This window comes from Vicugna pacos, chromosome 26 (assembly GCF_048564905.1).
Source record: "Vicugna pacos chromosome 26, VicPac4, whole genome shotgun sequence".
NCBI classification, from domain to species: Eukaryota; Metazoa; Chordata; class Mammalia; order Artiodactyla; family Camelidae; genus Vicugna; species Vicugna pacos.
In genome coordinates, this window is record NC_133012.1 from 3,794,843 (window position 1) to 3,816,457 (window position 21,615).

Genomic DNA, 21,615 nt, shown 5'->3' on the forward strand with positions numbered 1-21,615 from the left:
GCCATCCCCAGAGGTCCCCGCACGTGGGTTCAGTCACAGACGAGCATCCCCCGTCCTGGCGCGGGGACGGCCACCTGCCCAGCACTCAGGCGGCACGGGCACGGGGGAGAGGGGACTTTAATGGCATTCCTCCCACGGACACAGCGTAAAAGGAACAGGAAGGCATCTCGTCCTGGGCAGCGGCCACCAGCAGTGTTCCCCTCAGATGGCAGCTGGTGGGGCCCGGGCGCTCAGAGGGAGTTGAGTCCCGGGTCCAGGAAGGGGAGGCGCGGGCTCAGGACCGGCTCCTGTCCTCCTGGTTCCCGACGATCATCTTGCTGTACAGCTTCTGCTGCTCCTCCTTGAACGTGTCCTTCACCTTCTCCCGCTTCAGACCGCCGTCCCTGACGGGAGGAAGAGAGGGGCCTCACGTAAGGGCAGAGAAGCCTTCCTGTTGCCCCGCACCACGGGAGAAGCCGGCCCGAGACAAGGACTTAACTCTGCGGACCTCCGTCCCGTGAGCTCGGACATCCCCTGCCACCAGACAGCCCCTGCACCAGGCGTCCCGGGGACACCTGCTACGGCCTTTAAGATCCCCAGCAAAGGCCTCCTTTCGAGGGCAGCCGCTCTGTCTTCATTAGGCCTCACCGACACGGAACATGGGGCAGCATTTAACAGTCAGGCTCTAGAAGTCGGCGAGACCCGGGTTCAAGCTCTGGCTTGAGTTTCTATGAAAGACAGCTACTTAACCTCTGCAGGCTCGGGGCCTCATCTGAAGGATGGGAGTAACGATCTGCACACTCAAGGAGTTACTCTGAGGATGAAATGAGATTATCCCAAGAGCAACAGAGCACTGTGTCCGGCAGAGTACGTGCCCCGTACACGTAGCCTTTTTCAAAAGGTCCTAATCCAGGGCCAAAGTATTCCCGAAGAATCTGAGGGTCAGTTTAAACGACCAGTCGGTCGCCCCACAGAGCCGACCCCTGCACTTAAACCTGAGGGCCCTGGGAGGGTGGATTCGTTTCCTGACGCGGCGTTCATCCTATCAGCCTCCTGCTACCTGGAATGTAACTACCCCGCATCACACTCCAGGATAAAGGTCTGCAAACTCCGGCCCAGGGCCGAACCCGCCCGACACCTGCTTCTGGGAGCGCACAGACCTGCTCACGCCCACGGGTGTCACTGGTGCTTTCATGCCACAACGGCAGAGCTGAGTGACAACAGAGGAAGTCTGCTAAGTCCTGCTCTGGGAGGTAACAAGCTAAACACAAAAAATGAGACCAGCCTTTCTAAGGATGGCCCAATTCTGCCCAAGACCTGAGATCAGAGAAGTCAGTGATCCTACGAGGTGTCCAGGTCCCGTGCCGACAGGGACAGGGCTGTTGGGGTGCTCTGGTGGGCTGTCCCTGGGAAGGGACACAGAATCAGCTGCTTCGCCCAAGCATCCCAGGCACCTGAGAGTCCACCGCTGACTCTCCGGGGCTGGTGAGCTCTGCTCTCTGCACCAGGGAGAGCAGGACTCTTCGTAAATGGGGTCAACCATTCAGCACCTGCTTCAGAACTTCGCATCCTGCTCGACTCAGGGATCAGACCCGGCTCTGACTCACCACAGCAGGTCCACGAGTCCTCCCTGCCTGGCGATGGCGGACTTCACCCTGTTTGCAAACTGGACGGCATCTTCCTCTCCCTGGAGGAAGGAACGGAGGACAACACTCAGCCCAGGCCCCGGTCTCCAAGGAGAAGGAAGACCCCCGTGTGGTGTGGGTACCGACCTCTCTGGTCATGGGAGGCAGGTACCACACGCTGCAGACGATGGCCCAGCTGGTCATCATTCTCAGCAGGTACGTCACCATCCCGTACTTGCTGCTATTCCAGAAGGCATCACCGAACTGAGGGTCATACTGCAAGACAACGGGAAGCTGGGCAGTAAGAAGTCAGTAGTTCTAGCCACGTGTGGGGGTCAACGGCAGCGTCTCTGAAAGTGCCACCAGGGGTGGGATCAGCCCCAGAACACTGCGCCCAGACCCCTACATGGACGCTGTCCGTCCCCGGGCGGTTCTGAGCTCCAATAACATGAACATCCCGGAATGACCAAGGTCCTGCTGCAGGTCGCTAGCGAGGACTAACAGCCTTCCTCAACGTCCTCCGTCTCTGATGAGTCACGCCTTACACACTCAGGGGTGTCTACAATCTAGCATTTATGTTTTCAGGCATATCTGCGAACAGAGGGGCGAGGATCACATACCCCACACATCCACGGCAAGATGCAATAATTACCAACACTTCCCCACATCTGCTGCATCAGCCCCCGGTCTCATAAACCACCTCCAATATCCCCCGCAAGCACTCATCAGTTCTTCTCCATGTGCCGCCCCCAAACAGAGACATTTCCTTACCTAACTGCCAACTTTTTAATATCATTTCTGGTGCCAGGACCAAGGAGAAAACAAAGCTTTGCTTCTGGATCTGCACTTCTAATGAAGCTAAGTGTCTGAGTGAGGAGGAGGGTCTGCTCTGATGTAGGCGGCAGTGTGCTCAGCGCGTGGCCGCCCGCGACAGCTCAGGGGTCCACCACGAGGGGGCCGCGCCGCCCGCCAAGAGGCACTTTCATTCGCCAGCGACGCTAATGGAGCGAAGATTGTCCTTCAGCGGCATTTTGTAGGAGACGTGGCCGCAGCTGTGACTCTCATCCTCACCAAACAGGAGAGCAAGTGCAGGTAAGCCCGGTGGGGGAGGTGCTGGGGGAAGTTATGTAAGAAGTGACAGAGGGAACAGAGTCCAGGAGGCGAGAGCCTGGAAAGGGTCACGGCTGAACTGTTACTGAGGGGCTGCAGGGTTCTCACCCCAGACATCAGACTGACCGTGACCGCAAAGCAAAGACCAAGGACCAGAATGAAAACAGGAGGAGACAGAACTTCCAGAGCTAACCCCGGGGGCCGAGCTGCCGCCAGTGTAGAGAGCGCCCTTTCCCTGGGGACCCTGGGAAGGGACAGCGACCAAGATGCCAGAGCAGGGGTTCCGGTACCCGGGGCGGGGGGGGGGGCTTGGGTTTGAATAGTATTTTTTAGGCCTTTCAAGCTTAAATTTTCTGATTCTCAGAATAAAATTTAGACAATCATCCCTAATTGTAGACCTGACTCCAGAAATGAAGACATTTAGATTTATTTAATTACAGAAACGCAGAAGGAAATGAGGGAGAAGAACGAGTTTTAAACAGGAGCTGACGTGTGTGGTGAGGAGACAGTGCGGCTGTATTTTACAAAGCAGGATTGGACGGAAACTCTCATCTCATGTGTGAGAGGCCTTTGTTTGGGGCTGATTCTCGCCCCTGCTGGGCTGACACCATCAACAGAAAAACAAGGCAAAAGTTCAAAACAGCAATAAATTCCTCAAAATCAGAGAACGGCTTAATTTTGGTGGAAATGTGGTTAAGAACTCTAAAACTGCTAAGGTTATCCAAGTCTGGGTACCAACGAAGGCTTCACAAAAACTAGAAAAGTATCTGAGAAGCAGAAGTTCCTCCTCATACGTGAGCTTTACAAACCTGCAAGCGGGACAAAGCACGTAAGAGTCACAGGCCGTTTTGTGGGAGGAGTCACCAAGGGCCCGTGCTCTGAGCTGGCGGAGAGCAGGGCACTCAGCATGGTCCCCGACCAGGGCATCCAAGCATCGAGGGATGGGTCAAAAACGCAAGTTCAGAAACCCTGCGTGTGGGGCCCACGGTCCCGCTGGGGATGCTGACGCAGCTACAAAGAACCGACACTCTGGAGTGAGTGGTACGGGCTTCCAGGCAGCAGCTGGTTTTTGATAAGCATGCAGGTGAAGCACTCAGCTCCTAGGACGTTACAATGCGGGCTGGCGGGCGTGCGGTGCAAACACCGCTCCCCACTCCCACACCCGCGGCTGACACTGCTACCAGGACGGGGTCTGTGGTCCCGACACATCACCTGGGCAGCCCCATTCCCTGCTCAGCCCCCGAGCAGCCGCCAGTCACTCGCCACCCCTGCCTGGAGCTCTGCCTGCCTGCTAAAAGCGGAGTGGCTGGGAGCGTCTGCTGGACCAGGAGGCCACCTCCTCCAGGACTGCGCCAGCGGCGCCGGCAAGGGGAAAATGCAGAAGGCTGTGCAGACAGAGACACTTGCCAAAGTCTGGAGCTGAAATGCTAAGCAGAACTCGGACTCAAACTGAATCCCTCTATCTCGATCTGAGATTTCCTCTCAACAGTCAGGACGCACCTGCAGACTGGCCCGAGGCGGACACGTGGCCCTGGCCCCGTACCCCCTGCTCCCGGCGTCCGGCCCACAGCAGCGACCACAGAGTCCGAAGACGTCTCATACCTTGATAGCAACAGGGTAAACCGTGGCTCCAATTTCAAAACTTCCCTTTTTGAACATCATCACCGACGTATTATTGATGCAGGTTCCTAAAATGTGGGAGAGAGTAAAATGCTACTTCTTTTGGTCCTTTACCCCAGAGATTGGGACTCTAAGGGTTAACTGTAATAATAAAAATTCTAATGGCTCTTCCAAGCAGAGAAATCTCTGCTCTCCCTAGCTCATGAATGAACATTTAAAAGAGAAAGAAAAATACCATATCACTCGTATGTGGAATCTTAAAAAAAAAAAGGACACTATGAACTCATCTACAAAACAAACTTGAAGACATAGTAAACAATCTTACGGTTACTGCAGAAAGGGGGTGGGAGGGGATAAATTTGGGAGTTTGAGATTTGCAAATATTGGCCACCATATATAAATATAGATTTAAAAAAAAAGTTTCTTCTGTATAGCACAGGGAACTATGTTCAATATCTTATAATAGCATTTAATGGAAAAAATACAAAAATGAATATATGTTATGTATACACATGACTGGGACATTGTGTAATACACCAGAAACTGGCACATTGTAACTGACTATATTTCAATTAAAAAAAAAGAAGAGAGAGAGATGCCTCCCCTTCTCTTCTCCCAGGGCCGCTTTCCCTGGGTAACACACCAGCCCCAGGGAAAGGCCAGAGACACACAGACAGAGGAGGTCACGGGAAGGACCCACAGGGAGCTGAGGGAGCCCATGGGCGATACTACGGGGGGGCTCATGCATTGGGGAAGGTCACACTACAGCACTCTTGCTCCCAATTCTGAGTCTTGAGTTCCAAAGGACCTCACGTCATTCAGTGAAAACAGAAACCCCAATAAAGGGCGAGGGCCTGGGTTCCCACACGACACTGGGGTCACCCCTCCCGCATGGCCCCCGCACAGAGACTCACCCTCCGGGAAGATGAGGATGGGCAGCTTGCTTTTATCCTGCACGTGCTCAGTCAGCCTTCAGGAGAGAAAACAGAATGAGGGGTCAGACAGCCTCACGGCCGTCACCATCAAAATCCATCTACAGTTACCTATCAAGATGGGAGGCTGGGTGTCGTGTTGTACAAAAGCAGGTTAACAGACATGACCCTGTCCTCCGTAGAACCACAGTCTAAATCTCATGAAGACAGAACTTACCAGGACAGGGAACCCCAGATGACTATTTCAAACAGAGGGTCTGTGCATAGGCCATGGCTCAGAAGTGGGACCACGTAAAGGATGTGCCCACCACGGGCCTGGCAGAGAGCAGCCTCGATGGACGGTGGCCACGGACCTCCCACAGGCGCGCCAGGCCCAGAGTCCCCCTGGGACGCGGCAAAGGGACTTCAGTGGTGGGCAGAAGCTAGGCTTTGGGGATTGCTCTCAATTTATGGCAAAGCTCTGGCCATTACCTGCACTGGGGTACCTTTTTTTTTTCAATCCAAGCCTGAAAACCGAGCAGCACTTTCTTCTATTGCCTTAAGTGTACTTTCATTCTTGATAATGAATTCGTTTTGCAACTTTAAATAGCACTAGAAGTTCATATGTATATATATGTACAAGAAAAAAGTTCTTATGTTGTTCATTACAATGGGTACAAGGAATAAAAAAGATTAAAAACGTTACTAATTTGGTAAGTAACGCTACGTTTCAATACTTTTTCTATTCCGTGTTTTAGAAAAAAATTCTTATTACGAAAGCAGTGTGGGCTCAGCAGAGATGACGTGGGGGCACAGCATCCCCTTCACAGTGGTCCAGACCCTGTAACCGGCCCAGAGCAGCAGCACCTGCTGTTTACCTCTTGGCCACCAGGTGGCGATCCTTCACCTCCGAGCGCTCGAACCAGACATGCGGGCAGGCCTTCACCATGGCTCTCTGAATCACGCCCATGAGCCCCCCGTGCACCTGTCCCACCTGGTCCGGACAAAGGAGGAAGGGGAGTGATGTCATCCTCACACAGAGCCCCCCGGTCCCACGAGACAATACCCACCTCTCAGCCCCTAGTATTTTACTGGCAACCATAGGTTTCTCTCTATTCAGAAACCACTCTTAGACTCTGAATTTAAATTCTCCTAATTAGTGAGACCAGAGATGTGGCATTGAAGATACAGTTGAAAACTCTAAGAGGGAACACTGCAGCAGAGTCCACCTGGGTCAGAATGCCCTCCCCCGGGGGACTCAGCAGTGGCCCCGAGCCCAGTCCCCACCTCCACCCCTCCTCACCGTCCGCCTGGACCTCCCCCAAACTCCATCACCCTGCTTAGAATATCTGTCCCAAACAAACGAAGGCACAATCTGGGTGGGGGCCTGTGCTTACCTGTCTACACCCTCAGAAAGAGCTCCCAGCCCTGACCAGCCTCAAGGAAGAAGTCCCGCCCGGAGATGACAGAGGGGCCTTACCATGGCGTAATAACCATCACTGGCCAAAATGATGACGTCGATGGGCGACGTGTGATTGGCCACGCAGATGCCGCCGTTTCTGGGCCTGTTCTTCCTGCGTTAAAAGTGCGTGCGAGGCAACAACCATCAGTGTGAATCGGTTCATCAGGAACCCACGCCTGGCTCAGCGGCTTCCCAGCTCCCACGGGATGGACGCTGCGAGAGCCCGCTGGCCGGCTGCCGTGTTCTGCCAGCGCCATCCCCTCCGGCCCAGGCCGAGCCCCTCACCTGTCGTGGTAGGTGATGATGGCCGTCAGCGCTCGCACGCAGATCCGGTAGCACATTAAGTGAACGTGTTTACTCAGGAACTCCTTAAGCCTGCGACAGCGGGACAAAGATTCCGGGTTTTAGTTTACGCACATACAGAAGGACAGGAAAAAATGCTGACGCCGACCATCTGACCATCACCGCCGACAGTCCTTTATGACTGCAAAGTATTTTCACACGTATCGGTGTAGGTGGTAAAACTCTGCACTGGCATCGTGACGTCTCTATATAGAGGAAGGGACGATGACAACCGTGTGACTTCACCCAAGGTAATGGGGACAGAACTCGCAGCCCTAGAACTTCCAGCACAGGTTAAGCCTCTCAGATTCCTTTCCTTCTCACTTGTCGACACCAAGATGCAGTACAAGGGCCAGAGAGTCAAACCTCCCCACCAGCCCGGCCAGGAGAGAGGTCGACCAGCCCCAGAACTTCCCAGGAGTAAATTTCACTTAAAAATGCAAACAAACAAAAAAGCCCTGCCTACATTTTTCCTCTCACCAATTCAGCAGGGTAGAACGCTCAAGTTAAACACTGGGCTGGAAAACCTGCTAGCCCTGGACGCTGCAGTCTTGTGGTTTCCCCATTTTGTCTTTAAAATGGGAAGAGCGTGAGGGCTGGAGAGCACGCAGAACACAGAGAGACCACGATCGGCAAAAATAAATGCAGCTTAAATGCTGATGCATTGGTATCGCTGGTTATTATCTCCATCTGAGATGCCAGGTCTGGGCTGTGCCCAAAGGAGGGGCCTGGCCTTCAAGATCGGAGCCTCCCGCCAACACCCTTCCCCGCCCCCGCCGACTGGGCCCCCGCGCTCTGCTCACCTCCCGTTGGGCAGGTATCCCACCATGGTCGTGCCCACCACCAGGAGGCTAATCCCCGTGAAAGCAAGAGCTATCCTGTAATGAGAAGACAAAGTTAAAACGCAGCAGACTAATCCCTGCACCAAGCACGGTGCTGACCGTGTGAAAATGACAGTGGGCGTCTCGGAAACCGGCCCCAGCGGCCCCACCGGGACCCAGACAGGAGGTCCGTGGAGAAATGGGAGCAGGCCTGTCAGAACCAGGGATCATTCTGCTTCCAAAATGACAGGACACCACGGCTTTGCCCCCAGGCACTAGGCAGCCAGATGACGGAAAGTCCTCACGCTGGCTGCGCCGCCCTCAGACACCTGCCGCCCTGCCTTCTCGCCCTCCCCCTGGCTTCACAGCCTGGCCGGGCCCAGCCGCTCTGGGAACTAAGAGGAAACAGAGCCTAGAGGTACTGGCATCTGGCAAGATGCACTCAGAAGAGCACAGGGCCCAGAAAAGCTGGGAGATCAATGCGCCTCTGTGCTGGAGAGGAAGCTGCAGACAGCGCCAGCCATGCCCGGAACGGGTGGCCAGCAAGGACACCGTGTTCCTGTCCCTGTGCTTAGTCCATCCAGACAAGCGATCTGCCTTTAAGAAACCCAACTATTTCTGTCTGATACTCAGAGAATCCAAAGGCCTTTGGAGGACAATCCCCAGTGTCCCCTTCCCAGGGTCAGACGCCTGGCCAGGGAAAGAGCGGCACCCTCCTCCTTCCTCGCGTGGGAAAACAGGGCAGAGAGGCGGGGGAGAGGTGTCATTCATCAGCCTGGGCGGCAGACGCTCGGTCTTCGGTCCCCGACAGGCCCTGCCCTCACCTGAGCGGCAGGAGGAAGCAGTACCGAATCAGCACTCCCAAGCCCCACAGGACGGTGAGCCGAAGGCTGATGTACTGGAAGTTGTAGTTGGTTCTGCTCAGCAAGTTCCAGGACTCCAACTCCTCCGCTGAGAATCTCTTGGTCACCTCGTCGTCCATAATGGTCTCCATCCCTTTGCGGCAGAAGTAGAAGATGTCGGAGAGCTCGAAGTCCGGGGTGTTGTCCAGGGCCTTGCTGCTGCCGCTGCGGCGAATCTCTTTGATCTCTTCTTCGAGGGAAGTGGGATCTTTGGCGATGATTCCTGCAAGAGAACAGCCCCGTCGAGCGGCACGCGTGTGACAGATGCTCAGAGACCTACCTTTCCTCTGGTGGTGAGCAGGGGTGGAAGGAAAAGCAGGCAGGAGGGAATGGATTTCGAAGGGACGTTTGCGGGCAGGGCTGGGGCCCGGCCTTACCATTGGTGTAGGGCTTGTAAAGCTGGTGGTTCTTCTCCTTGGCTCCTCTCTCCATCCGCAAGGTCGCCCACTGGGGGAAGAGCAACACACCAGGGTGAGGGCGGACTGGCCCGGGGCGCCTCCGCGTCCACTCCAGGGCAGCCTCAAGCCCAGGCACCTGCCATCGGACAGCACCCAGGAGAGCAGCCCCTTCCCCTAGAGCAGACCCGACCTCGACAACTTGGACCAAAAGCTGAGTCACCTACGGTAAAGAGCTGGCAACCAAGGAGCTTGGCTATTTCTCGGGCCTAGCGTGTCATGGCCTAAATCTCTCGGCCTCCTGGTTCTTAAGGAACTCACCAGCGAACAGTCCAGGGACGTCGTTCGTTCCTGCCCTCCTACCAAACAGCAGCTAAGTCACCAACAGCAAAATCAAGCATCCTTTAAGCTACCTCCTGATGCCGCCACCTCCCAAACTATTCCAAGAAAGCAACAATTTGAGTTTTCAAGTAAAGGATTTAAATAATACACGTGTCTGGACTGTCCATCCACCGTCTGAGTCACCTTTTACCAGGAGATCCACAACCTGACACAAGAAACCCTGAGAATAGCTAAGTGTTAAAAAAAAAAAGCATTTAAAAAACCGTTTTGGAGATGAAACAAAAGTAGGTTCAAATCTCAAATCTGACAAGCTATGTCCCTTAAACAACTCATTCCAACACTCTGAACGTTGCTCGTTTCCATCTATAAAATGGGATGGATGGTATTCAACCTCCTACCTCACCGGGATCAAATGAGACCATGTATGGAATAGCGCTTGGGAGACTCCAAACACCCTAACTGTCCTCATTACCACGGAAATCATACGGAGTTGGAAGAGGGGTTCTTCCCGGAGCATCCGGTCCCTCATTAACATCCTTTTAACTGTATTAACAGCCTCAGAGGCTGGGTCTCTCCCAGGACCAAATAACGGGAGGGGATGACACAGGCTCACCCCGGCCCCGAACAGAAGTTATGACCACAGTAGTTGAGGAAATAGAATGGATGTTTGAAAAGGTGTCTTTTCAAACTTCAGCCGCGAGTCACGCAAGGTGGAGAAGAGCCTACCATCCCAGGATGCGGCGAAACCCACAGGGCCCAAGGCAAGTGCTGAGGCTCCGCCGGCAGGGTGCGAACTGTCAGCCAGGTGCCCCCAGCTTAATCGGTGCTCTGATCTCATCTGGAAATGCCTTCAAAGTTCACTGTCTCGGGGACACAGATGGCTCACAGCGTCACCCACTCAGAGCAAGGTCTCGGGCAGGAGAATGCACATAACCCACTTCAGATGTCTAGGCTTTGATGTCTCTGGCATGGAGGGTGGTTTTCTCTAGAAGAAAACGTAGGCATAACTCTGGCAGTGGAAGAAGGCGAATTCCACCTGGGAATTGCACCCTGGGACGAGAAGAGGAGGGGACAAGAGAGCGGACAGCGTGCCTGGCACACGGACACAGGTCCCTCACTTGGAACTGAGGTTTTTCTATTCGACCAAGACTCTGCATTGGTGCTGCAGGCGCGGTCAGAACCAGCACAGCGGGGCTCCCTGCTGGCAGTTCCGATACAGGGCTTGGGCTGTGATGGGCAGGGACGACCTGCCACCTACGACTGTGATTCTGCCTCATGATGGAAAATTCAAGGCCGTGGTTTTCTGTTTTAATTGGAAAGGTACTGGTCAGTGAGAGTCCCCGGGCCCTCCACCAAAGCTCTGTCACACACATCCACCCGCCCGCCTGCTCTGTACTTCCAGCTTGACTCTGTCACACTTCAGGTACATCACAAAATGCGTCTGTTTAGGAAAACGCTGTCCAAAGTCACCAGAGCAGGGGAGAGGGCGGGGCTGGGAAGGGGCTGCCAGGGCCGGGGCCTCCCGGGAGGGGCGCTGGAGTTAGCGATGCCCGGTGACCGATGGCTTCAAGAAGTATCGTGTTCGTTTCTTATGGGTGAGTTTTATTCCATCACATATATACGCTGCATCTCCTTTATCCATTCATCTACTGATGTGCACTTAGGATGCTTCCATATCTTGGCAATTATAAATAATGTTGCTGTTAATAGTGGGCGTGTATGTATCTTTTCGAATTAATTCTTATTTTGTGGCTGGCTTTATTCCAATAACTATCTAAGTTTAAAAAGCTAAAGCTCTAAATGTCCTTAGAAACAATGAATAGTACATAGATGTAAATTTTTAAAAATATGTGAGTATATTGTATATATGTATTTACATACAATATATTGGATATGTGCACTCAAATTGTGACAATTTTACCTAATAAAACCGAAAAAAAAAATGATCGTGTTTGGATATCCCGGGGAAAAGTGAGACTCCCAGGTTCTGGGCTCATTTTCCCACAAGCCACCTCTCCTCTTGATCTGAGATGCCGTTTACCACGCTCTTAGTATCAGTTACTTAATTATTCCCTTTGCAGGTTCTCGGGGACAGAGACTCTCCCACACAGAGACTGTTAGGGGCACAGAGGATGCTGCACTCTTGGGTAACAGGATACTCGACACAGCCCTTGGCAGGGGAAGCGCAGGCCCAGCCCTTAGATGTGCGGGTGGGGCGACGGCACATCCCTGCTGGTGATCCATTCTTCTGTCCCTGAAGGTCAGGAATGAATCACACACTGCCGCCCACGGTGAGAACACACACAGCCCCCAAGCCCTGAGCGCGCCCCTCCTTCCCGCCCTCCTCCTGTGTCCTGGGATCACTGCCCCCTGGTCCCTCAAGCTTCCTGTCCCCCAAGTCCTCTTGAGCCACCCGGCCACAGATCTCTGCCACGGCCGCCTCTGGGCCACGCCACGACCTCCGTGCACTCCCCTGCTCAAAACCCCTCAAAGGCTTCTCAATTCCTAAAGACACAACAGGTTTTATAACCTACCTCATTCCCTCCGTGCACCCAAAGGCTTACTCCTTGGAACCAGGTACAGTCTCTAAACAAGACTGCACTTTCTCACCTTTATCTACTGTGCTTCTAGAATGCTTTTTCTTTTTTTAAGATCCAGTTCAAATGCCAAATCTTTCGTGAAATGTTGCCCATCCAGGTCCTGCAGTCACACATAATCTTTGCCTGTGTACCTTAATTGACATCATGTTCTGAATTAGTTAACTTATGTACATATCTGTCTTTCCTTCTAAACTGTGACTACCCGGAGGGGCCGAGGCCAGAACCTACTGGACCTACATTCCAGCAGAATCTGAGAGTGTGCCCCGCTCCAAACAGGCAGTCAGGAAGGGCTGCATTCAATCAGTCAGCTCCCAGTATTTCTCTTCATCAAGGTCTCATATGAAAAGATGGGCCTCGAGTGACCACCTCAAGCTGCCTCCTAGCACCCTTTCCGCCACAACCACATGCTCACCTCCTTGAGCTGGTGCTTTAAGCCCCTCACGGTCATGGGACAATCACCCTTACTGCTGGGGAGGGAGGGCTACTTGAGAGCGTGACCGCTCTGTCCGCACCCACGTGAAGGCGGCATCGCTACTCCCACGCTCTAGAGAGGGAGGCAGACTGGGACGGTCTGAGGACTTAGGTCAAGTTTCAGAGGTGGTAAGAAAGGTCTAACCCACCACAATCCCACTGCCTGTCCAGTCTCTTCAACTTGCTCACCACCATCGCTGGTTCCCGCCAGCTCCACTGTGGCATTTAATATCACAGTCAATGACAACTGTCCTGTCTTCTCTAACCGGACCTGATCAACCCCTTCCGCAGCAGGCAAGGAAACTCAGGTCGTTTTTTTTTTCATCTTTCTCCTTTAATATCCAGGCTTTCTTCTCTCCTCTTCCAAATCATTTTCAACTGTTGAAAGTCTACTTCTAGGAACTCTAGAACCTTAATAATCATCAACACTGTACTGAGGGTAAATCCGAAGCACTAAAATACTTGAAATAACATGCTGCCCTCTGCCGCGATTCGGCATTTAACTAGGATCTGCACTGAGTTTCTTCCAGGAGAAGACACGACCCACCCACACTCTCTACCCCCTCTGGCAGGTTTACCAAGGTTCCTTTATACAGAAGGGTGAGCTGATCGTGGGACTCAGTCATCCAAAAGCACCGGTATTATGTACTGCATGGATGATCAGACAGATTTAATCATCTTTATGAAGATTATCTAGTAAAATGTAAAAACGACTGGTAAGACCTCAAAAGGAAATGTAGACACACACACAAAAAAAATATATATATATGTACTATTCAACACAACTACAAAATATGAATGCATAATGCGAAGTCTGAAAGGTAATACATACAAAAAAATTTTAAGGTGCTGTAAGCTGTGAGACATGAATGAATGTTTAAAATTCTTTCACATCATATTATTTGTCTGGTAATCTATTGCTGTGTAACAAAGCACCCCATAACTCAGCGGCTTAGAATACCACTACCATTTATTTTGCTCATGAATCTGCAGATTGCACGAGGTCTGGCATCAGCTGGATGGTCGACGGCAGGGGCTGGACTCCTCCTGAATGCCTGCTCACTCCAAGTGCAGCAGTTGACGCTAGCTGTCACAGCCCGCTGTGACCGTGAGCTGGGACACGTGGCGGCCGGTTCCAGGACCAAGTATCCAGGGTCAGAGAGAAGATTTATTGCTGTTTTTACCTAACCTCGCATGTCACCCAGCGTCACGTGCATCACATCCTGTTTGTCAGAGATGAGTCACTAAGGCAGGTCCCCATTCCTGCGACGGTCAATCAGACTCCACCTTCTGATGGTAGATGTTAGAACCACTTGGGGAGCTTTCTAAAAATGCCCACCCAAACCACTTAAATCGGAATTTGTGGGGAGATTCTAGTGCTCCCAGGTAAGTTCTTTTAAAATGCTCCCCAGAACGATTCAGATATGTAGTTAGAAGGAGACCCAGGGAATTCCAACAATCTCTGAGCTTCCTTCCAACTGCAAAATTACATACAGCACCCCAATTCAGGAAGGGATGAAGAGGATCAAGATGCAAAATAAAAGTCTCTTCTTTATTAAAAAAAAAACAACCCACAAGTTCAGGTGTATTTTAGATGTATACACGGATACACAGATGTAAACTTCGCAAGATCTAAAACCAGTCTGGCCTAAGCCTGTCCTGATGCATGAGATGGTTATGTAAATAGGTACTCTGGGCCGCCTGGTTGCATGATTGAATAAATATAATGCAAATCCTCCTTTAAAAAAAAAACAGTTTGACCAAATCTAACTTGAATCTAATACTACGCTAATAAAACTAGCATTCAGTTCTTAACGTCCATCCAGATCAACTGAGAGCAAAAGCCCTTCCCAGAGGGTGAGAAAGGACCAGACACTCCTGCAGAACCACCCTGGGCCCTGTGCTGGGGTACACCAGTGCTCTCCAGCCCACCTCCTTATTCCAGCTTATAGCCAAGATGTAATTATCCAGGAAGCTCCACAGGACAGGAGCCACAGGACACCCAAGGCCCTGGGTGCCTCACACACACCTTTAGGTAACAAAAGGTGCAAATCTAGTTCTTAAAATTTGAAACCTTGAGATCACAAATGGGTGTACACACACACACATACACACACACACACCCCTTCCATTACCACTTCTAAATCACTGGGCCCCAAACCAGTGATCTTCAAGATACGGTCAGCGGAGTATCTGATGGCTCAGGATTACCTGTCCCGTGAATGAGCCCAACAAGACGTATTCAATGAATTTCCCACTGTATCATTATAATCTACGTTAAAAGTCACAAGAATGTACATTTGAAAATACAGTCATGAAGATTTAATAGACTATGCATGTGATTAATTGGGAGGACATTTTCAAAATGGAGTAGGCAATACACGTGGATTCCAGGCCTTCTGTTCCACCCAAAGTGACTTAAATTTTTAAAATTTAGCTACTACAGAAGAACTCTGATCTGATATGTTTTTAAAATAAGGCTTTCTGGGAGGATATGGCCAAGTGGCAGAGCGCGTGCTTAGCAGGCATGAGGCCCGAGGTTCAATCCCCAGTACCTTCATTTAAAAATAAATAAATAAATAAAAACAAGGCTTTCCATAGGTCTCCGAATTAGTCACTTGCTTACAGACTTGAACGGCAGCTAGCCAGCACTCATTGTTGCCTCCTGGAAGTTTACCGGCTCTTCCAGGGACTCTAGACTGGTGTACGTTTTCCAGTGGCAAAAAGGCACAGTAGTTCCATGGTTACAGGAATCCTGGATTCTACTGAAGATTTTCTTGGACTGAGATTTCAGGAAATTACATTTCCTGATTAATTGAAATGAACACTATGCGTTAGTGAAGGAGCCAGTCTGAAGACTGACTAGATTACCACTCCTCACACTTGAATGTGCTCCTGGATCTTGCTGGCATGCGGACCCGAATTCAGCACTCTGGAGTGGGCCCGAGACCTCCACTTCTAAGCAGTCTTAGGTGACACACACTGAGTGTGTCATTGTCACCGAGCACTGAGTAGCAAGACAACCCCAGAGACCGTAAGTCGTGCTCAGAAACCTTGTTACTGAACACAGGTTCTCCAACAAGTGCAAGGACACCACAGGGGCGTCAAGGACAGCGGCCTGAGGGTGAAACACCCCACTCATGTCCACCGACGGGTGGACAGATCAGCAAATGATGGAAAAGACACGCAGCGGAATATCACTCAGCCAAAAAAAAAAAAAACCCAAAATGTTGAAACATGTGACCAAGTTAGGCTAAATGGAAGGAGACAGTCACAAAAGAGCACATTTTATATAATTCCACTAATATGAAATATCCAGAAAAGATAAATCTAGAGACAGAACACAGACTTGTGGTTGCCAGGGGGCGAGGGAGGGAAACGGAGCCAGGAGGGGTACTGCTTAATGAGTATGGGGTCACCTTTGAGAGGACCAAACGTGCTGTGGAACTACAGGGAGACGGGTGGTTGTACACTGTGAATACAGGAAATGCCACTGAATTCTTCCCTTGAAAATGGTTAATTTTATGTTATGCTATGTAATTTCACCTGGATTTTTTAGATACAAAAGTTCATATTCTTATACGAATACTAAACACCAAAACTCAAAGCTCATTAATATACATAAAAAATATTTCCCACTGTAACGCAGCACTTCATATAGCTCACTTCACGTCTGAGTCACTACTTCTTCATTGATAAGATATGGATATCCTTTCTGTCCAAGGCAGAACTATCAGGAACCAACGGCAAATGAAAGAAATTATTCTGAACCATAAGACACTATAGGAACAAATAAAACTGTATCATTTTTACTATTAAGAGTGCATTTCTCAAATTATACATGGTCTCAGCTCAGATCACCAGAAAGTAATCCGGTGACTACTGAAAACAGATATTGCTAATAAATTATCAAATCTCTAAGCAGATATTAAAAGGCTTGTGGCCCAGATCAACTTCCAGGAAATATCCCTTCTCACCCATTTCCTTAACACTGTGACCAGTTCTGCTCAGCGATCTAATTCCTTCCTTAAGTTCTGACATATGTTAAGAAATATATTCTTCCTCTCCTCCATCCTTAAGAAAATAAAACCATTCATCAAATGCCCTTTTCTGTTCATCCTTTCTGTCTGCAGTGAAAGAACCTGCTTAGGATAAACACGTCTGAAAGAGAGAAAAGACTCTCCCTACTGACCAGCGACGGACTCTGTGACGCGGCAGCTCTGAGCTGACATAAGAAGAGGGGCGTCTGGCAGTGACTTTCTCTTTAATTCTAAGACCCTCCCTTTGAAATTAACAGGCAAGATGTGGAGTCACAGAACAGGTTCCTTTGCTCAGACAAACTGAACAAATACTTCGGCTCAAAAAGACTGCTAAAGGCTCTCACAAGCACATGTTTAGTTACTCTTTTGACGCAAAGTGCCACTTCCCATCTCCTTTCTCCCCCACCCCCCGACAGAGAGGTGACAATCACCCAGACAGGAACAACTCCTGCTGCTGACTGCACTTCTCCCCTCCTCCATGAAGCCACCATTTGTAAACCGCATACTCACCGCGAAGATCTTTAACAGGGTTTTCATGTAGAGCTTTCGGATACCAAAGGAGACTCCAAAGACAGCGGGGACGATGATGAAGACGAGGAGGAGGGTGAAGAGGACGGTCAGGGAGATGCCCAGGAGGTTGACAATTAGGCTGTCAAAAGGCAGCAACAGGAACATGGTGCACGATGCAGGCAAGGCCAGCGCCCTCCTCCCCACGAACAAAGCCCAGCCTCAGATGGTCCCCGTGGACAGTGGCAGCCGGGGGAGGGACGCCAACTCCATTCCAAAGTTCACATCACTCAACCGCGACCCCGGAGCAGAGGGCTTGGGAGTGGAATGACAGCAAAAGAGGCCACCAAGGGCCCAAAACTGTCGGCTCGCCCCAGCAGAGAGGGGCCGTGGGCGGACAAGGCAAATCAACCTTCAGCACCAGCATCCAAGTCCGGGCTGGGCGTCTGGGCAAGTGAGAGGCGAGGGCGCGGTCTCTGCTCGGCGACCCTCACGCGGCTCCCAGAAGTTTTCCTTTCTTCCCTGCCCCAGAGCATTTAGCAGATAAATCTGTCCTGAAGATCTGTCACTGCCAGAACTACCAAGAAGAGTTCAGCTCGGTGCCAGAGAAGTCCTGGCAACCCCCGTGGAGGGGGGTGACCACTGGCACCGCACACAGAAGGCTCGTCAATGTCAACATGCAGAAATTAAATAACTGTTTTCCTTAAAACTCCTTCATAAGCTGAAAACTGTGTTCACTGTGGAGAGTGCACCTCTGGCCCCATCCTTCCTCTAGAGGGGCTCCTGGCACGTGCGGCTTCCAGGACCCTCCTGCCCGGGGGAGCTGCAGTCTCCGCCGGGAGGACACAGATGCTGGCCCCGAATGTCACATGCCGCCCGCGGTGACTGTAATTCCAGACACTTCTGGCACTGGTTTCCTCTGGATCCTCTTCTCCCTCGGGCCCCCTTCTCAGCGGTGACCTGGGCTCTGGGCAGAAGGCTCCTCACATGCTGCCAAAGCTGCAGGTGGAGACAAAAACACCATCAGCCACACAAACCCGGAGGAGAGGCGGCCACCCATGTTGGGGCGGGGGCGGGGGGCGTGTCACTCTGCCCTCCTAGCTCGAAACGACCTTGAACTAATAAATTAAAATTCCTGCACGCCAGGCCCACTCTACAGAACTTGTGATCCGAGAAAAACCACAAGACAAATCTGGACTCATGCGTCAGAATTTGGTGTTCTCAGAATTGAAGGTACAAACGTGCTCTTTCATTTTTACCAACTGGCCAAACTGATAGCACCTGCCAGATTTCTAAGGCCATCCCAAAAGAGGTTCAGGAAATTAGATGTATTTCTGAGACTTAATCAGTTCAATTCCCTGGGTCACTGTATTCCTTAAACCTGTCCAACTCCAGCCTAATTTCAGGGTCACCCCTCTGTGCCCCTCTTCCATCCACATCCCCCTTGGCCAGCCCCCCTCGGGGAAAGAGGCAGCAAGACCCCTCTGTCCCACTGGACAGCTGCTGTCACACAGGCCAAGGTGACCCTGAGTCCCATGGACCCAAGGTGACGGACACGAGGGTCACTCTGACTTCCCATGCCAGAGTTTACAACTCCTTTCTTTGGGTCACAATCAACTGAGAATTCCCAAGGTTACTCTGGGTTCATGTCCCCAAAACATGAAAGTGAACACATTTAGCAATAAAGTGATTTCTTCACCTAGTTCAGAGGCTGGCACACCAGGCCTACAGGCCAAATCTGGGCCAGTTTTTATAAGGTTCGTGACCTAGGAATGGTTTCTACATCTTTAAAGAATTGTTCAAAAAAAAAAAAAAGAAAAAAAAAGAATAACACATGGCAGAGACCATGGCTTGCAAAGCCTACACTATTTACTATCTGACCCTTTACAGCCAGTCTGCTGAAACCTGACCCGGCTGCTCCCTCCTCCCTTGGAGGCAGGGAACGTCCCCTCAGTGTCCTCCGCCCCTGCGTCCCTGGCGCTCTTGGTTACGTGTGCCAGACTGCAGACACTGAACAGTAACTAGCCAAACGAGTTACGTGGCCAACAGTAAACAATCCTCCTGTGAATTCTTAGAAGTAGAGAAAAAGCCAGTAAACTGCAGTTATCACGGAGCCTCCAGGGACACCCAGAGGGACTGGTGACTTACGGCCCCTTAACAGACTCTGATCTCTGGAAATTTGGGGCAAACGCTCACATCAGGACTCAATCACACCAGAATTTCTATATAAATGCTCAGGAAGGGGAGGACACCCCTCTGCCTCAAGTAAATCTAACTGTGACTCCTTAAGCACAAGGCAGGGGAAGCCAACAGCTCAGGACAATAGTTACTCCTTCTTCTAATTTCCTCAACTTTCAGCCAAATTCACTGAGAGTCATTTGGACCAAAGTTCCCCCAAGAGCCCAAATGGTCCCGAGAAAAACGAAAGAACCAACTAGTGCTGAACCTTTCAGGAGGGAAGGTGGCTTCATCCTAGGAACGTGACAGCCCCCACGGAACTAACAAAACTTGCAACCCACTGAATGGCAGATCTGGGCCCCCCACAGCCCACTTCCCAGGGCTCCCCAGTTCCCAGGGGTGACTAGATCATTCAACGAATATTCACTGGGCACAAACTATGTGCCACACATCATGATAGGCACTAGGCATCAAGCGCCGACCAGACAGGCCCAGAGACAAGCACTGAACAAATAAACAGACACAAAGTCCTGATTTCACACTTTGATGGCTGTCAACAAGAGAGTCCTGGAAGGGAAAACGGCGGGAAGTGACAAATTTAAATCGGGCCATCTACACCAGTTCTGGCCCAATCACCAAGCAGGAACTCATGACGTCCAGTTACAGAATGAAACGCTTCGGCTCAGCCAGCTCTTTGTGACCCTGTGACACATCCTACAGGTCAGGAGACCATACCTACGACCAGAGCATGTCCAGAGGGATGCCACATACCAACTCCAGGAAAAGAAGATACGTCACTGCCTTAGAGGCCAGGCTTAGACTCCCCACGATAACACATTCTTGCAGCGCATTAAGCACCATCAGTCACGTATCAGATCTCAGTAAATGGTACGTATTATCACTTCATTCTGATCAGAAGAAACCCAGAGCAGTGTCCTCAGTTCTAAGGACCAAACTTTAAGAGGCCTAGACAGAGAGGAAGGCATCTCAAGTATGTCACAAAACCCACAAACCAAAAGCTACTACGTGGTGCCTAGCAAGCACTCGGTGCTTCGTACAAAGGTTAGCTGTGAAGCGGAGAAATCTGAATTAAAACTAGAGTGAGATGGCAAAAACCACTTTTTTAAAGAAACCTCCCTATGGGTGAAAACACCCTCCGAGCCTGCGGGCTGGAGCGTACAATGGTACGACCTCTGTGCGGAACAGTTCAGCTGTAAATCCACACGCCCTCAGGGCCAGAAATCTTACTTCTAAAAACTGATCCTAAAGATAAACTGCGACAGTAGTTCTCAACCAGGGCTGATTTTTGTTTTTTAGCTCCTTGGGGAACACTGGGTAATGCATGCAGACGTTTTTGGTTGTCAAAACTTGGGGTGGGGGTGCTCCCGGCAGCCAGCGCGGAGGACAGGGAGGCCGCTAAACCTGCTAAGATGCACAGGCCACCTCCTCCCACAGAGAATTACCTGGCCCCACATGTCTACAGTGCAGAAGGTTGAGAAACCCTCACCCCACTGAAGCATAGTCAGAATGACGTCTGTGCACGGTTACTGACTGCAGCACCGTCTGTAATGTCAAAAGAAACACCCAAGTCCACTAACAGAGGCTGTCATGCAATACTAGTCATCTGTTAAAAAAAATTAAACGAGAGACACTGACACATCTACATACTTGCTGATAAGAAACAACCTCCTACTTTTTGGGAGAGACCGCTGCCCAAGGTGTGCGGTGCCTGCGATCACTTGGGTTCCAAATGACTTGGGGAGAGAAGAGGAGACTCATCTGACTTTGTAGTTAACACTTAGTTGGTAAAGTGAATAATACACTATTTTTGGAAGCTAAGCTTGGACAGTTTGAAAATCTTGGGCACAGTGTTTACCCCTGGAACTGTACCTTAAAAACCAGCAGAGTAACAGAATATTCTGTTGTCCTGGGGCCCACTGAAGTTTTTAAGAAATTCCAGGAGACACTTCAGTGCGGGCAGGTCTGTGAAGACAGCATAGCCTCTTGACCTGGGAGGCCCAGAGACTTGTTCCAGGTTTCCTGTAAGTTGGAAACTTGTCATAGTAACACTAACACATTGCTTGGCCTTTTTTTTTTTTAACCATTCTGAAGACAACTGGATTTTGTAACCATGAATGGAAAGCAGCTGCCTATGAGAACCTAGATGTCTTATTAAAGAGATTCATGTCAGTTTCTGATGTATTCATGAATTATAATAAAGATGATTATATATATTAAAAAAAAAAAGAGAGAAACAATCTCCCAGTCAGATGCAGAACAGTGTCCACAGTAAACACCAGCTCTGAGGGA

General features: G+C 50.8%; 1 protein-coding gene across 1 annotated transcript; it reads right to left on the bottom strand.

The window, feature by feature from the left end:
• Positions 1 to 99: 99 nt before the first annotated feature.
• Positions 100 to 17,553, bottom strand: GPAT4 (glycerol-3-phosphate acyltransferase 4). The gene is made up of 12 exons (XM_006215157.4): positions 17,131 to 17,553; positions 9,150 to 9,219; positions 8,695 to 8,995; positions 7,853 to 7,927; positions 6,993 to 7,082; positions 6,726 to 6,819; positions 6,124 to 6,239; positions 5,249 to 5,304; positions 4,317 to 4,402; positions 1,752 to 1,880; positions 1,587 to 1,666; positions 100 to 383 (listed from the first exon to the last, which is right to left on the bottom strand). Exons 1-12 carry the CDS (start codon positions 17,293 to 17,295, stop codon positions 275 to 277), a joined length of 1,371 nt encoding a protein of 456 aa, XP_006215219.1. The 5' UTR covers positions 17,296 to 17,553; the 3' UTR covers positions 100 to 274.
• Between the last annotated feature and the right edge of the window lie 4,062 nt (positions 17,554 to 21,615).